At 33.1% G+C, this 18,798-nt stretch overlaps 1 protein-coding gene across 2 annotated transcripts in view; it reads left to right on the top strand.

Annotated features, from left to right (window-relative positions):
• The window catches only part of AGPS (alkylglycerone phosphate synthase), a 186,707-nt gene that overhangs the window by 119,087 nt on the left and 48,822 nt on the right, over positions 1-18,798 (top strand). For both annotated transcript variants that reach the window (XM_032407452.1, XM_032407443.1), the window contains exons 11-12: positions 5,875-6,002; positions 15,857-15,908. In XM_032407452.1, the coding sequence (XP_032263343.1) occupies positions 5,875-6,002; positions 15,857-15,908 (180 nt within the window). The remainder of the gene's footprint in view (positions 1-5,874; positions 6,003-15,856; positions 15,909-18,798) is intronic.

Genomic DNA, 18,798 nt, shown 5'->3' with positions numbered 1-18,798 from the left:
TTTTTCCAGCATATTGGTTGGTTTAGGGGAGAGACTTTTCATCAGCAGAAAAGCTTTTATTTATATTTTGTCTTTTTCCAATAGTTTTTGTGGATTTGGTCTGCTTTTTTCTATTGCTATTTATTACTTAGAAAGTGTTTCCTAGTTTGGGAATGTCCTTTTCTGTCACTCCTACCCTCTCTTGTGCTACTTGTTTTGTGGATGGTGGTATTTTTGGTGGAAGAAGGCTTGGCATGTCTTCTTTCTCTTTTATTTCTATAGGGTCTTTAATTTCCCTCTCTTACTTCATTCTTCCCCATCATTACTTTGTCTCCAAGGAGTGCCACACTTCTCTGAATATGATGCTCCCCTGAAAATACTCCCCTTGCTTCTCCAAGGCTGCCATTTCTAGTTCTTCCCATTTTCAGACCCCTCCCCATAGCCAGGGCTGTGGATTTCCCTGTACAGGATTTTGGTATTATTGTTGTACTTTTGCTGTCTGTGGTTGATTTTATCTTTGCTTCCTCCAAGTCCTCTGATACTCTCTATTTTTTCATATAAAATCTTTTAAGCCTCCCTTTACTTTCTACCCTTACAAGCTAGCAGCAGGTAAAAGGCTGTAGTAGGTCTTTTGGAATTTGTTTTATCTCTGTTTAACAGATAATGTGAAGTTCAGAGTGTTTTTTTGTCTCCTAGTAATATTGAAAGTTTTGTTTCATTATTATATGTGTTTTTCTGTTTCTTGTTGATTTTTATGTTTTGGGGGGAAAGTAGAGAGGGGGGAAGATTCAGAGTCAAATGACTGCCATTCTTCTTAGTCCCGAAGTCACCTGAAAGTATATTGTCAAATTACAAAAGAGTTTATTTACTTTAAGCAAATACTTGCATTTTATATCAAATAGCACTTGAAGCTTTTAGTTTTCTTGAGAACAAATATTATATTTGAAAATTATAAAGTAGAAAATTCTTAAATTTATTGTAATGTAGTTTTGATAAAACAGAAAAGTGAATGATGTATAAGCCTCTGTGATGTCATATTGCCATGGAGTTATTTATAAGCAATTATATAAAGTAGATATAAAATATAGGGCGCCTGGGTGGCTCAGTCGGTTGAGCGACTGCCTTCGGCTCAGGTCATGATCCTGGAGTCCTGGGATCGAGTCCCGCGTCAGGCTCCCTGCTCAGCGGGGAGTCTGCTTCTCCCTCTGACGCTCCCCCCTCTCATGTGCTCTCTCTCTCTCTCTCTCTCTTTCTCTCATTCTCTCTCTCAAATAAATAAATAAAATCTTTAAAGTGGATATAAAATATAAAAGTGTATAAAGTGGTACAATATACATATAATCAAGTGATAAGTAATCCAAGTCTTTTCTATCACTCCACTGACATAATATTCCCAAAGCAAAAGAATCAATACATATAATAACACAACAGAAACGAGGCTTTTGATTAAGTGAATTTAGATACATCCATTTGTGATGCGCTAAGTTGAATGTAAGTCTGAGTGGAAGCTGCTCTCTCAGACCTGGATGATTTTGCTTTCACAGTGGGACCCCATGTAGACTCATAGCAGGATAGTTGCAGAGACTTGCCTTGGGCATTTCATTAACCTTGCAATAATGCAAAGTCTCATTTTACTAATTTTTATTTTATTTTTTTTACCTCACTTTCAATGTTATGGTGGGTTTTACTACTTTAGGGTGCCTACTCTACAGAGGAAGCAATACAGGTATATAGAAGTTTAAGGTGTGGTCACTTTTCACTGGTACCTTGGAATTTTGATGTAGAATTAGAATTTTAAAGGAAGTTTGCTAATGTAAAGGGATATATGTTTTAAAATCAACGTTTTGAATAGGTAATTACATATACAAAATTAAAATATGGACAAATGTACAAAATTCAAAAGGTACTAAAGGATGTGTAAGGGAAAATCTGCCCTTCTATCCCTTTTTCTGAGCATTTCCTTTGTTCAGAGTAAACAGTTACTGCTATATTTAAGTATATATGTATGCAGTCTTTCTGCCTTACACTTCCTTTTATAAAGCTTACTTCATATCATTACATTTAGAGCCACTTCATTCTTTTTGACAGCTACTGAATGTACACTAACCAGACCCTCATTGATTGGCATTTAAATGGTTTCCAGCTTTTTCCTGGATTATATTTAGGTTGTATTAGATGATATTATATGCTATAATTCAAAGAAGTATTTTCAGATGGCTCCATTTCTCAGATATTAAGGAAGGATTTCACAAAAACCTGGGAACTTGGAGTTTAGTTTTAAGTAGAAAAGTGTTCCTGTCTGCAATCATGGCTTATACTGACCTTTTCCTTAATGGATTTCAATCTGGTGACTTTGAGTTTCAGCAAGTATTTATTAAAGTGTTCTATATTCTGTGGTTAGATTAAATAGAGAAGATGATTCCTGTGTTTCAGACTATATGCCTGTCAAATTTCAATTCATTTGTAGAAACGACTTTTAACATGAGGTGTTAATTCCAAGGCTACCAGGAGCTTCTAAAAATGTTGAGAAGAGTTGAAAGAATTACAAATAAGCTTAGTGATGGTGTTAGTATAGTGGTAGGGAAATTAGCAACTTTAAAAATTAAATTGATACGACTTGTATTAGTTGTAGGAACGAACAAGTGTGATAGATAATTCTGTACTGGTGGATGAGGAGACACCATAGTACTAGTAGTTTACCTGTCAGCCTTTTACCTCTTCTCTGGCAAAGGTTTAGAAGTTCTTTTAGACTCCTTTTATAGTCTAAGATGTTTATTTCTAAAAATTTTCCTACTTGTAAAATGTATAACTGTTAGCTCCTTATTTAAGAAAATAACTCTGAAGTTTCATTTGTAATTCATTTAGAGAATTAATTAACTTATGGTTATCTTTAATAGATTATTGAAATATAATTCACATACCATAAAATTCACCCATTTTGTGTATCTCTTAGAAGGCATAGTTCCTGAGGTTAGTGTTTGGGATTCTTTTCTGACCATAGTTGGGGTCCTCCACACTGTTTCTATACAAGCAAACTAGCTGGCATACAATGTTGCCTTTATCTCCAATAAACTTACCTATGTCCTCCCAATTGCCTTTTACATCCTCCACTGTTTTCAGAGTGTTCTTAGGCTTGAACTTCTCCATATTCTGTTTGTTGGAAAGAAAGTAATTTTCTTTGGAAAGAGATTAGGAGCTGTTTTTTGCCTTGTGTTCCCTTTCCCCCTCCCTCCTCAGCCCCTTGAGAACAAGTCTCTGAGCCTCTGAGTCTCTGAGCATGGCTCTGGAGGGGAGGAAGGGGAGCAATGGCATGCTTTTCTCTGAGGACATCCCTACTTTAGTAGCTCCATGCTGGGGAAAAGAGGGAAGGAAAACAGATCTTCGTGGTTTGCTTCTCCTGGCAAGATGCCATCTCTTTACAAGCCAGGCTAAGGGCAATTGGGACCCCAGTATTAATGTGTCATTCCAAGTAGAGCCTCTGTCCCACCAGCTAAGGCTGGGTACAAGAAATGAACTAACCTCCTCCCCATTCCCCCAACGTCTTGGTGGTACTTGCCCGGAATGTAGCCTTAGGAAAAGGTAGCTGAGAGCAGGGTTATGTGGAATAGGACCAGAGGTTTTTCTGAAATTACAAAAGTCTTCATGTATGTATTCCAGAAAAAGGAAAACATACATCCACACAAAAATATGTATGTAAATTTGTATGTATATTTATGGTAGCATTATTCATATGAAGTAGCCAAAAGGTGGAAACCAATGGAACTTTCAGCTCTAGGGAGGGGAGAGGGACTAGACATTGAATTAGTGGTTTAATCAATCATGCCTACGTAATGAAGTCTCCATAAAAATCACTAAAATGCGGTTCCAGGGAGCTTCCAGGGTGGTGAACACATGGAGGTGCTGGGAGGGTGGTGCATCTGCAAAGGGCATGGAAACTCTGAGCCCCTTCCCCCATACTTTGTCCTATGCATCTCTTTTTTTTCATCTTGGCTTTGCCTGAGTAGTATCGTGTTTTATATTAAACTGGTAATCTAGTTTAAAAAAATGTGGAAACCCAAATGTACATCAGCTTAATGAATGGATGAACAAAATTGGTTATACATACAATGGAATAATAGTCCACAATTAAAAAGGAATGAAGTACTAATATGTGCTATAACAGGGATAAACCTTGAAAACATAGAAGCCAGTCACAAAGGACCACATATTGTAAAATTCCATTTACATGAAATGTCCAGAATAGGCAAATTTATAGAGATATTCCTAGATTAGTGGTTGTCTAGGGCTGAAGTATATGTGTGGGGAAACAGGGAATGGCTGTTTCACAGGAACAGGGTTTCTTTTTGTGGGTGATAAAAATGTTCTAGACTTAGATTTTTTTTTTTTAAAGATTTTATTTATTTATTTGAGAGAGAGAGAGCACGGGGGAGTGGGGGAGGAGCAGAGGGAGACAGAGAAGCAGACTCCACACCAGGCATAGAGCCCAGTGTGGGGCTTGATCTCATGACCCTGAGATCATGATCTGAGCCGAAATCAAGAGTCAGTCACTTAACTGACTGAGCCACCCAGGTACCCCCTAAACTTAGATTTTAATGATAGTTGCATATATTTGTGAATATACTGAAAATATATTGAGTTCTACACTTTAAATGGGTGAATTTTATGGTTTGTGAATTATATCTCAATAAAGATACTAAAATAAAAGATAAAGCCTTAGTCATTTTTGTGATCCTTTAAAATTTACAAGGTATATTTACTTTTTATTTAAATACTAATCGGGCCAGACTTGCAGAGTTTTTGTGATTTTATAAATTATAATAAGGTCATATTTGATATCTCAGTAGGCAGTCATTTGTATATGTGATGAACATACTGTAGTCTAATGTAATTTACTTTTTAATGGACTCTTAGTTTTTAATCTTGTATTCTGTATTGACATTCTGGGTGTATTATAAATTTACTGGAAACTTTGGTTTTTGTGGTACTTTTTATTTATTTCTAGTGTTATCGTTAAGTTCTCCAATTCAGAGATTTCCCTCTTTATCCTTTTTTTTATGATTCTCAGAAAATTTACTAATAGTATTAATAATTTCTACCATTTGTACATCAGAAACCACTAATTCGAAAAGCTTGGCTTCGTGAATATAATCATTATAACCATGTCTCTTCAGATATTTTAGCATAGTTATTTAGATCTCATAGAATATAGTTTATATTTAACTTTCTTTTTTCCTATTTGATTTGTCCCTCCTCCATGTAATAAAGGAAAGAGCATTTATTTCATTGGTGGTTCTCTTGTACTAGATATTTATGGTAACTGCTCTGTCTCTGAAATACCTGGTCTGGGTTTTTTTTGTGTCTTACAAGGGCATCTTAGTATTGCCATTGTCATTGTATGAATTCCTAGGAAAAAGGCAAGGTAATAATAGTCCCTCTAATTTCTTCTATCATTTTAAATTCTCATAGAAGTTTCTTTTTGCCCCAGCAAATTTTTCTCACAGTAAAAGTAGGCACAAATATCAAAATATACTTTTGTCTGAATGTTTGAGATATACAAACCTGTTGTTTTTCAAAAATTTTTTTCTTTAATAGGTTGTAATACTTTTAAAACTATTTAAAAGTAACCGTCTTGGAGGAAGGTTACCTTAAAAATGTTTTAAAGTATTTATGCATAACATAAGAAAAATGTATTCCCAAACCTTTTTTTTTTTAGAAAGTATAAAATTTGTTTAGTTGTTTTTCTAAAAAGACTTGAGTAGCCATTATTCCCCACATAGAATAAATAGATTTAAATATGAATAGAATAAATTAATAGAATAAATAGATAAAATAGATTTAAATATGATTTAGAAAATTGGCATGTGATATATTGGATTATTCCCCCTTCTTTTTCAGGAACTCTTGGTGTGATAACAGAAGCTACAATAAAAATCAGACCAATCCCTGAATACCAAAAGTATGGCTCAGTAGCTTTCCCTAATTTTGAACAAGGAGTAGCCTGTTTAAGAGAAATTGCAAAACAGGTAAAACAACAACAACAACAACAACAAAAACCCACCCATCTATATTTATATTTTTAAAAATTCTGCGTAATTGATTTTGATATGTCACATATAATCTTCATATTTAGTTGTGTTATATATGTGGTTTTACCCAGTGTTATATGAAAAGGTAATGTAAAATCATCCCTGTAAGTGCAGTTGCTATTTCTTTATTTTTTGGTTTAAAGAGTGCTGTGTGATTTTAAGCCAAGGTAAGATATGTACTTGGGTTGATGGCTTTGAATGACTCTGCCTTTAATGAATGTTATGTTTTCTTAAATTATTTTTAGATGAGACATTTTGTGATTAATTTGAAGTAATATATAATTTTTCTTAAACTAAGACAGTTATTGAAATTAAAATAAATGGCTGAATGTCAATTATCCAAAAATACAGAAATTAAGTATAGGTAATCAAACTCTCTCAATTCTCAGAATGTGCTACTACTAGGCCCTACTTTGTTTTATAATATTACCGAAGCTATAGTTTAAATTAAATAACATAATACAGCATAATATAACATAATATATTTAGCTATAAGTTAAGAAGAATTCCCATTTTCTCTTCCCTTCTTGAAAAAAGGATATATTATCAAGGATTTTTAAAAGACCAGATAATGCCACGTAATTTTATTTCTATGTTCTATGTATCATTGTAGAAATTCTTGCATTTCTTTAGGCATTTGGTTCATTGTTTGAACTACAATGGTTTTTAGAAAAATTTTATTGCAACATTTCCCAGCAGGGAGGAAATGAAGGGAATATACTCCAGCCTGTTTCTTCTTGCTTTCTCCAAACTCCTAGAGTTCTTTAGTACTTCCCATCAGCTATATGTAACTAGAATCTTGAGGGCAAGGGAGGTTTCTGATGTGACCCATATAGGTCAGCTTCCAGGTCTCATGAGCAGGGTGAAGGGAGGATCTGATGAGGCAAAGGAATGATATCCAACAAATACTGCATATTCATTGTGGACTTTGTAAGGTATTGAAATGGAAAGTGGTCAAGAGTCTTATCTTCCCACCATCCCAAGACAACCACCCTAAATGTTTTAAAAAAATTTAAAATAAGCAGAAATATTTTATATTTACTCACATATTTACCATTTCCAATGTTCTTGAGTTCATACACTTTTGCTTTCTGAGACAGTCATTTTTTTCTGTCAGTTTTCCATTTGCAGGGAGTTCAGTTATATGGTCACCTAATCTCACAGTTGACAAAGGTAATTTTTATAATTTCCAAGTAGCTTCAGTTACTTATCAGTTAGATTGCTTCCTTCATCAAGACTTAGCCATAGGCCCCTTAATCTTGATTGTCTTACTGCTGGGAGGGGGAAGAGTTTAAATCAAGAAGTATAGTCCCGGAATGAACATTCTTGAACTTGTGGCAGGTTACTTTGGTGGTATTAAAGCAAAAGCGAATGTTAGTAGTTGAAATTTTTACAAGAAGAGCCCCTAATTCCTAGAATTTGGGGATATTATGTTATGATTAGGGAGCTAGAATATGCAGTAAGTATTATGCTATGTATGCTAAAATAATGAGATGGTATAATATTTAAATATTATTTTAAAATGTAACTATCTCAACACATCATATATTATTAAATAATATATATTATGTATAATTTATGTAATATTAAATATTTATAATATTTAAAAGCAGGACTGTTGAATAAAGGAGTGGAAATAAGTTTTAGGAATAAATATTTGTTATTCTAACATAATATCTGAACACTGAGCAGTAAAGTTCAAGTGTGTTTTAATATTGTTGCTAAAACCTTCCACACTTAGAGGCAAAGGAAAGTAATTTCAAATTTAAGATAGCCCAGGTGTTAAAGAATAAAAGAACTATTTGCAAAGCCTCATGGTTTTGTCTGTGAGTTAGTTAAAACCTAGGAGAATGGAAAGCTAAGTTTTGGTGTTCTTTATTTTTATTTTGTTTTGTTTTGTTTACAAAATAACTAAGTTCGCCAATTAAAAATCAGAACAAACCATTTTCCATAATTAAATTATATTTTCTTACCAATTTCAATCTTAATGACTTTTTTATTAAGGTGTTTTCACTTTGTATTATAATTTATTCTTTGTGTTACTTTTATTTGCTTTCTGTCAGTCAAGCTTGATTATTTCCCTCCCAAAAAAGCTTTATAATAAAAGATATAGTTCATATTATTTCTCTTGTTCAAGTTTTGAATGACATCTTTTTAATTGGCCATTGTTGTCTCCGTTTTTTATGGCAAAATAAGAAGGAATGCCAAATTAGATTTTTTTAAAAAAATCATAGAATTTATAAAACTATCTAGTTTGTATGTATTTTCAATAAATGATCTCATTGAGGTCACATTCAGTCTATGTTGGCTAAATCTGCCCCTTCACAAGATCACCATTCTAGAACACAGATTTAGTAGACTTGTTAAAAAGTGTTGTTATGTGATCTTTGAAGTAGAGGTAGACATATTTTGTGTTTTCCTGCTTTTCCATATTGCAAATATGTAAACATATCTTAGGTTTCATTAATGAGAAATGATGTACAAATATATCAGAATCCTAAATTTATAATTCTATTAAGATGGAAATGTTGGATTTAAACATAGTTGCTATAATCTGATGTGGCTTTTGGTACAATTTAATATGCTCCTGGTAGAAAGTAACAGAGAAGAACTACTTGTGCTAATGAAAAGCAGAGGGTGAAATTTTCCTTCATCCTTGCATAAATCAGTAAAAATTGCCCTTTTGTTTTAAAAAATTCTTTGGATATTCACCACTGACCATAATCTAAATTGACTACACAAAACTGTATTGGGTATATGGTTTGGAATAAACAAAGGTGATGGTTGATAAAGTGCCACCCTGTGGTTAAATACTTAAAAAGAAAGCTCCTTTCTAATCTATAATTTTAATAATTTGGTTCTGTGTACTTAGTAATAGACAGTTTTTAAAGACATATATACCATGCAACTAGAAAGCTTGCCTTGCTTGAAACTGATTAAAAAGCCTAGATAGATAATATTTTATTCTCAAATACTGCCTGTATGAATGAAACAGAATAGTTATTGCAATTTGGAGATATTCCACTGTTTGGGGAACTTATGTTATTTTACTTCACAGATACATAAGCATTAATGTTTACATTCCCTGGAAATGGGTAAATCCTTGTATTATAATTTAGGGACATTTACATATCAGTTTATAGAATGTACAAATCTTGTAGGTCAAGAATGGAACTGTGTGTGCTGCCCTGCTTTGTAACAGTATTCTGAGGCAGAAAAATTGAGCAAATGATCAGATTTTGGCACTAGCTGTTCAATTTGCAATTTGGAATTTCAACTGATAGCAGGAGAATTAAGATCCATTAAAATAGATGGTACATGGTTTATGATTGTGCCAAATTCTTGATTGAATAATGAGTTGGCTGCTTGTAATTTCTCACTGTCATTTCATAGCACTTCCATTTTTGCGGTATTTTCAGACTCAAGTTGCTTTTGAAATGGGAAACTGTATTTTGGATATGTATCTTTTGGAAAGGCGTATACATGCTTGTTTACAAATAGCAAAATGGGCTCTTTGTATATTTTTATCACTTTTCCTACTGAAGGAAATAAATTAAACAACTTTATACTGACAGCAGAAGGATTTTACTAAGGTATCTCATCTAATCTTTGTCCATGTGAGGATTGTCCTCTTTCAATACTTCACTGCCTGGTGAGGAACTAGAAAGGAAGATTTAGTGGAAGATTAATGTGATTCTATCTTATAAATGGCAGTCCAGTATAATCTCCAGCTTAACTCAGTAGATGGGTAAGTAAGTGATTTTTAAGACTTTCTGAGAAAATAGATTTCCTACTGTAGCCTCTCAGGAGAGGAGAAAGTGTTTTTTAATCAGAATATCAGTTTCAGGTGTATTTTATTATTCTCTTATTGTTTGTTTAAAGATGACAGTGATATCTTTATAAAGTTTTAAGGGAAGAGTGTTGAAATAAGCTCAAAAGCAATTTTTGAAGTCTGGCATTTCCCCTTCCCAGTAAAAACTTACGAATTATGCCCTATAGTATTGAGGGAGGACCATTTGTTCCATTAACAGGAAACACTGTATGTGTGGCACAGATCAGTATGCATTCCTCTGAAAACTGTCTTTCTCGGTATTAGAACTAGGTTTTTAGAATTATAAATTAAAAAGCAGCTTTTTCTCTACCTTTTGGTAAGGGGTGGCCCATTCTACCTACCATCACCTTTATTTTAAGCAATTTTAAACTGGTACGGTGTTATTTTCTAGAGAGTTTAGACCATAATTTGGAAAGAAGTACATAGTTCATGTTCGACACCTCAGACTGTTATATCTCAATTCTGAATTGTTCTGTCTTAAACTTGATTTATCCTGGATGGGTTGAAATAAACTAAAAGGAGCTAGGTTTAGCACTTACATTATAAAATAATTAAAACTTCTTTGTATTAGTGGTAATTCTTGGAAATAATTTGTTACATGTAGAAAATGGCATTGTTATTTTAAATGAGTGTGTGTGTGTGTATGCGTGCGCGTGCATGCGTGTTCTTTCCTCCCTCTGAAGCAGAGAAAATAACCTCGCCAAATGTTTGATTAATTGGATTCTGTACTCTGTGATCCAGCAAAATGTATTAAACTTGAGGACAGTTACAAGACATAATTTCAACCAGGAGCTACTCAGAACAAGTCATTACACCTTTACAAAAATGAAAAATGAAAATGATGAACCAGAGACTGTTTGGCATTAACTTTTGGCTCTTCCCTTAATATAAATGGAGGGAAATATCTACTCTATAAGATGTATTGTTTCGTTCTTTAAAACCAAGAGATAATTCTCTTGTTAAAGAACATTCTTATTGTTTATAACGTGGACTCCTAGCGTCACTTCCGATAGGACTTACCAGTTCTACCAGTAGCCTAAAATACTGTCTGTGGTAACAGCTCTGAGAAAGAACCAATTATCTGTCTACATTTTAAGTTTTATCTGTCTAGAAATTTGCAGTTAAGAGAATTCTCTTCACATACCCTTCTTAAAACTTATTTATTATTTATTTTTTTGTGCGTATCTCTATGTGAGATAGTGTGCTCTTAACTTTATATCCAACAAAGTACATTGGATATTGTGTAAGTTAAATAGACAGTTCCTGTCTTCTAGTAATCACTATAGATGGTGTATATCACAATAAATTTTAGGTGTTTAAATTTTTGTATGGCTAGGTACAAGGGGTTTGGTATTGGAACTTTGGCTTCTGATACACTATGAGATTACTAGACTATCTCCAAAATAGACTCAAGGTTCAGGAATTTGGGCCGTTCTAGAGTCTACACAAAATGTTTGATTTACTTCTTGAATAAACAAGCTTTTTCAATTCAAAGATGATACATATGTTAACCAAGGTACCATAGATATAGGACTACCATCCAGTGCTTATGTTTTATCTTTGTGAAGTTGGAATAGTAGAAATCCTGCTGACATTTGGAATGTTTTAATATTGATTTGCCAGTAACTAGTAAACTAAGGGATATCTTCATGAATAATGTGTCGCATCTGCAGTGCAAGTTCTGGTTTCCTCTGTGATAAGAAAGAGATATGACTTAGTTCCATAAAAACAAGTTTTGTGGAAACCTTTTGATGTCTTATAGGGATTATTTTTTGGAGAAAATGTTTGGACTGAGAAATCTGTTGCTTTTTAAGTTAGTATAGAGATTTCTACTTAGTAAATAAGACTAATCAGTGATGGTTTTTTATTTTTCAGGTTATATATTCAAGTAAATTCCTGGTTGTAGCATCATTGAAGGGAAGAGATTGGCAGCAATTTGACTTAGTCAGTCTTACACTTGTGCTCTGAGGTCAATGTGGTTATTTATTTCTTCTCAGATAAAACACAGATAATTGATATTTCCTTAGTCGATAATGAGTTTCTCATCTCTTTTCAGATTATTTACTAAGTATAAAGTATACTTGGGTACAAGTCAGATGACATGAGGGATTCTAGTAAAAACGCATTTATCATAGTAGGAAATACATCAGTTATTTCATTAACTCCAGTTTGGGTAAGCAAATTTTGTTTGAGTGTTCCTTAAATTCCCTGAATGAGTATTATTAACTCACCAATAAAATTACTTGTTAAAACTATTCCCTCTCAGGTTAGTTCTGATCATATACCACCAGGGGTCACTTTAACTCAAGGACCCTTTTCCCCCTTTCCTCATCTATGGAATACTCTTAGGGTAATTGAGTAGCATGGGAATGAATTTAGAGCTCAAATTCTCAGGATTTGTGATGTCTCTTAAGTTTTAAAGGAAATATTTTTAGGTTTCCAAATGAGGTTTTATAGCAGTTGAAGCATAACCTGATCTTAACCATAGGTAGAGTTACCCAGATTCAGTGTTGTTGTTTTTTAAAAATAACATTATTTTGGTCTTTTGATTATAGGAACTTAAACTAAATTAGTTATAGTGGCAAGTTTTTATGTAAAACTCTTAAGAGACTTTTCTTGCTTTATATTTTTAGAATGATGCAGTCATTTACAGATTATCAATTGCCAGAGGATCATAAAGCAATCTAGATGATGTTTTTTAATTTGAGAATTTACTTTATGAGAGAGAGAATGGGAATTTACTTATGAGAATTTACTTGTGATTATAACTAAAAAACTCATTTACTGACTTTTGAAAATATGACACTATAAAAACAGACTAAATAAAGCTGTTGTTTTGATTTTGATAATTTTTAAAAAGTCAGTATTGAAAGCTAATATTTATTATCTAGATACAATAAACTTTCTTTAGCTTTTCATTCTTTTGTGGTAAGTGTTAGTCTGCAACCATCTACCCTGCCTCAGTATAAATAGGAGTAGTACATAACTGACTAGTTTATGTGACTCAGCTGTCAAGTTAAAATCGTGTTCAGTAATATTAAATATCAGTTGTTATATGTACCAAGTGCTCTGAAGCTTACTTATTTTTCCATTTTTTTAATCTGAAAGTTTTAAGCATACAGAAACTTTAAAATAACAAGGTAGTGATCACCTGTATATCTGTCTTATATATTCAACAATTGACTTTTTGCTATGTTTGTTTTATGTTTGTGTCTATGTTTTCTGGGCCATTTGAAATTAAGTTGCAGACAGCATGGCACTTGACCTCTAAATATTTATACATACATCTAAAAATAAAGGTGTTTTTCTTCATAGTCATGATACTATTATCATGTCTAAGAAAATCAGCAGTAATTTTTTAATGACATTCTGTATTCATTCTACAATCAGATTATTTCAGTTGTACCCAAGATATATTTTGTAGATAGTCTTTCAAACCAAGATTTTATCAAGGCCTGCATATTTATTGTATTTTAGTTGTTTCAGAGATTGAATTCCACTACAAATTTATTCTACTAAATGTAATATACTTTCCCCCCATTTTCTGATACATGTGTGCCTATGCTGGTCGTTTTCATTAATAACACTTGCTGTAGGCATAGGAGTAGTAGAATCTATGTGGCAGTAGGAGATGGAAGTTACAGGTTGTTGTTAGGAATTTAAAAGTTGTTTTTTGGGGGTGGGGGTACGCCCTGGCTGGCTCAGTCTGTAGAGCGTTTGACTCTTGATCTCAGGGTTGTGAGTTTGAGCCCCATGTTGGGTGTTGACATTACTTAAAAAAAAATCTTTAAAAAAAAAGTTTGTTTTTCTAATAATACCAGAAGGACTCTGAATTCTTTCTCATATGTTACTGGTGTACTTAAGCCAAAGCATATAAATATGTATTTTATGTGATATTCTATTTATTTTATAAAGAAAAGAAACTTGGTCTAATCAGGCTTCATCTGTCTTATTAGAAGTTGATACTCCTGGGGCATCTGGGTGGGGGCTCAGTCATTTAAGTGTCTGACTCTTGATCTCAGCTGAGGTCATGAGTTCAAGCCCTGCTTTGGGCTGCATGCTGGGCATGGAGCCTAACTTAAAAAAACAAATAAGAATAAAAATAAATTTAAAAAAAGAAGTTGATATGCCTGTTTTAATAGAAACATTTTAGGAAGATTGATTTTTCTTTAGTATTTTGGAAACTGGTTTGGTTTTTAGAAGCATAACCCAATTACAAAGATATCTTTATACCAAGATTTGAAATTACTCAGGTTGTATATTTTTTATTTTATTTTATAATTGTATAGTGAATAGATAGTTTTCATATAATTTTTGTTTCAAATATGGTTTTAAAGCTGTGTGTGTCTGTGTTTGTGTGTGTGTGGTGTATGTGTGTGTGTTAAGTGATTTTTTAGGAGGCTTTGTGGTGTATTTGAAATATTGCTTATCTAGCATTCAGGATATCTTGGTCCTAGTTCTATCTTTTAGTTTTGTCTATTTAACAGTCATATGACCTCAGATAAGTCTTTTAACCTCTCTGGTTCTTATGTACTCATCTGAAAAATGGGTATAATACCAGTTCTGCTACCCTGAGGGGGTTGTTTCTTATATTAAATAAGACATGTGAAAATAAGTTAGACATCACAGGATTCTATAAAAGTAAGGCAATAGGTTATCATCATGCTATGTATATAAAATTACCTAATACTGTTTCTTTAGACTCGGCACTGACTTTTTAAAATATAGATTGAATTATCTCACCTTTACTATCAAAGGTGAGTAAATAAATTCTATAGTGTTCAAAATAAGAATCTAGTCATTTTGTTGTGTGAAATAAAATGTGTATTGTGAGTGATTTTATAAAATTAAGTATTTGTTTAATTAAAAGTGAATAATAGCAAAAATGTTATAATGCACATTTATGTATTAAGTTTTGTTCTTTTGAATGATCTGCATAAATCTAAATGTTGTGTTGATATAAATTTTATTGATAAATGTTATTACTCAGAAGATAAATGTTTAAAAAGTTTATGACAGTGAAAATTTTGTCATCTGAAAGCAGCCTCTTGGTAGAAGTGTAACCATGTTAAAAACTTACATAGAAAATAAAATTGTATTTAGAGTCCAACTTGCCTTAATATTATGGAAAAATTGTAGCTAACTTAAACCTTGCTAGAGTTTGTATTGTAGTATTTCAGCATCACAAAATTTATATGGCTATCTGTTCTCATTTTTCTTTCCTTGCAGCTTTTAGTGTGGTGCCTAGATTAAATTTAACACTGGCACAGTTTTAGATACATTATGTTATCTTTCATAATTTTGTTGCTATTTTCATACAAGTAACCTTGAAAGATTTTAGAATTCTGGACATTGATAGTATCCGGAATTTTCTATTTAAAATGGATTATGAGAAGGGATAAAAAGAACAGTTCCTAGAGTTATGTATGAAGACATCACAGATAATTTTTTTTAAAAGTGCTTTTACTCAGAAAAATTCCACCATCATCTTCTTCATCTTAAAAGTGTATATCCACCATCATCTTCTTTGTTTTAAAAGATGATATAAGGACCTGAGGACACATTATAATTCACAAATGTATAATGTTCTAGGCATTGATTTTAGTCTTTGAAATTTCTGCTTTGTTCTAAAATAATCCACTTCAAGGCCCAATATTTCTTTTAGGTATTTCCATAGATCTTTGCTAGGCATTAAGAAGATCTAGTTGCAGACAAATTAAAGATTTGGCAACATATATGTGTATGTATTATGTATGTGGATTTCTCCTCCAAATATTTAATAGAAGCTACTGGTGTTTTGTCAATTTAAAATTATATAAAAAGTTAAGATTTTTTTACTGTATATATTCCTAGGAACTAAATTCTTGATCTCAAATACAGAAAGTTGACATTTCTATTCTATCTGTCTAGCTTCTTTACAGTATTAAATTTGTATCACATTTTTTTCTTTTTAAAACAGAGATGTGCTCCTGCATCTATCCGCCTCATGGACAACCAACAGTTTCAGTTTGGTAAGTAAGGAGTGGTCATTTTAAAAACTGCTCATGAAGCCACAAAATTTGTGAAACAGCTGTTACCTGCCAGGAATAGTACTGAATGAAGAGGTAGGAAGATGAATGTCATAGTTCCTGTCCTGCAGGAAGCTCTCAGTTTAATGAGGACAGACAATTACATAAAAGAATGAGTGCAGGATTGTTGCAGGTGTTGTGAAATAAGAGTACACTGGGTACCCTGGGGTGCATATGAAGGAGTGGTTGAGCCTGCTGGATTTTGCTGCATGTTGACATGGGGAGTCAGGAAAGGCTTCTTAAAGGGGGGTCATGCTTAAGCTAAGTAATGAAGCCTTTTGTGTATTTTGACCTGCATTTAGAGCTCTAGGCCTTAAGAGAGCCATGTATCTGATTAATAATGTTGTGTTATCTATTTATATATGCTGTTATTATAGTGAATTATGTTAGACCTAGACATGTTTGTAAAATTAACTATGATTTGACTAGATTTTATTTATAATTGGGATTTTAACAATTTAAAATGAAGGTTTAAAGAAAAGGTCCTTCAGGCCATCTGTTGTTCCTGTTCCACATTCTCATTGCTGTATCTAGGAACATACTCTAAGGCAGGTTCTACCGTCTCTAGTCTGGACTGTATCTCTTCTTTCCACTCTTTTCATGGCCACCCTTTACATAGCCATCAAAGTGATTTTTTGAAAAGACAGATCTGATTCTGCTTATTGGCTGTCTATAACCTTTTTGATTTCTCACTACCTGTTGAAGCCTTTCCATCTATATATATCCTGCCATGGCTCCATGATCAAGCAACTAAAGAATAGCGCTTAGCACAGCAAGGGATGTCTAGGACATTTTACTAGCCGTATGGCTGATTGGCAGTGTTTGTACCATATTGGTTGTTAACAAAGCACAAGCCTTATTATTAGATGTTAATATTTTAAATTTCACTCCTACCTCTGACGCAACCCTTTAATTCATTATATTGAAATGATATGGGTTTTTTTAATATTTTATTTATTTATTTGACAGAGAGAGAGAACACAAGCAGGGGGAGCGGCAGGCAGAGGGAGAGGGAGAAGCAGGCTCCTCACTGAGCAGGGAGCCTGATGCGGGGCTCGATCCCAGAACCGTGGGATCATGCCCTGAGCCAAAGGCAGATGCTTAACAGACTGAGCCAGCCAGCCATCTTTGAAATGATATGTTTTAAGTATACTGAAATGATATATATCATTGAGTATATTGAAATGATCTGTAGATTTCCTCTGAAAAACTAAAGTTTGTCAAATTTAGGGGATGTTTCTTATTCATTTTTATATCTCCTGCACCTGTCCTATGATAGGCACTGCTGTTGATTGACTTAATCATCTACTCAGCAAAAGAGGGTGAACAGATCTTGAATAGCACATAGTAGAGTGTCAAGCACGCTATCAAAAGCACAGTTTATCCAGTACTCCTCACAACTGTTTCCGAAAGTGGTACTCCCAGTTTACAAATGACTCAAAGGCTAGACATTTCAGCCAAAGCCCACAGGTCGTATGTGGTAAAGCCGGGGTTGAACCCAAATCTGTCTGACTCCAAGGCCCAAGACTTTTCCCACCATTTGAGATCAATTCTTTGAAACGTAGATATTTATTAAATAATTAAAAATGTTTAAGTTGACACTGTAACAGCACCAAATTTACTAATAAGACTGTTCTAAACTAGTAAATTTGAAAACTTAGTTCCTTTATTTAGCAAAAAATACAAAACACAGTAGCCAGAATACATTTAGAATGTAATTATTTTGAAAGGCAACATTAATTTAAAAATAAAAAAAATAATATCCTCTTAGGTATTCACCTAATGCTAAATGCTTGACGCACTTAAAGTTAATATCGCTTTTAGGATAATTATTCTTCAAAGCTATCATGTCAACTCAGTATTTGGGATATACGTGACTAAGTCCCACTAGTGTTAATGGAAATCGTGCAAATAAATTTCCGTGTGTTAAGATGAACATAGACCCTTAAGGATTATTTCACATCAGTGTAGTGACATTTGGAGTCTCCTCATACAATATGTAAAGATGTGTGGATCAGAAGGCTTGTATGAGGAACAGATAATTTTAGTTTCTTGCAAGAATATGACTAACACACTCACACATTTATGTTTATTTATTTCCAATTATTAAAGTAGGATAAATTCCATTTGGGACAGGAAGTGAGTATTTTGATGGTATGTTATTTCTAAATTTATACTGTCTAAATGGTATTTTTTTAAGGCACTGATTATGCTGGAGAAGCATTTTTGACAGCGTACAGTAAAAGAAAAAATATTTCCTAAACATGTGATCCAGGAACTTGAAAAGATTGCTGGGTTGATCTCTATCTAATTTGCCTGTCGTTTTTGTTGTTTTTTGTTTTGTTCAGTTATAGCATTGATATCTAACTCTTAACCTCTGGTTAAGACTATGTTACTTGGTCTTTTGTGTCACAGTTTCCTATTATAGTCAGTAAAAATGTAATAAGTATTACAGATTCAGATTCGAACTTAAAAAAAAAAAAGATGAATGAAAAAAAAAGAAAGGACTACAAGTCATCTCCTGCCTCCCCACCAAAGAAACTCATTTGCACCTATTTTAAAGAAGGGATCCATGCTTTAAAAAAACCAAACAAACAAAAACAACATCCCAAAATCTTAAAGCTGTTTTTAAAAAATAAAATTTTTATTTAGAGATAATTTCAGATTTAGTAGACACTTTAAAATTCTTTGTAAAAATTCTATATAAATGGTACGCCCATTTTTCTGAATTGGGCAGATGTAGGACTCTTAATCTAACAGTCATGGGAGTTAAGAAGTTGTTACTCTAAAAACAATGAGGAAACAGTAAAAGACTTTCACTCAATTAAGCTCA

Source organism: Phoca vitulina, unplaced genomic scaffold (genome assembly GCF_004348235.1).
Source record: "Phoca vitulina isolate PV1807 unplaced genomic scaffold, GSC_HSeal_1.0 scaffold1, whole genome shotgun sequence".
Lineage (NCBI taxonomy): Eukaryota > Metazoa > Chordata > Mammalia > Carnivora > Phocidae > Phoca > Phoca vitulina.
Note: the sequence above shows the minus strand (reverse complement) of the source record. Positions and strands in the feature narration are given on the sequence as shown.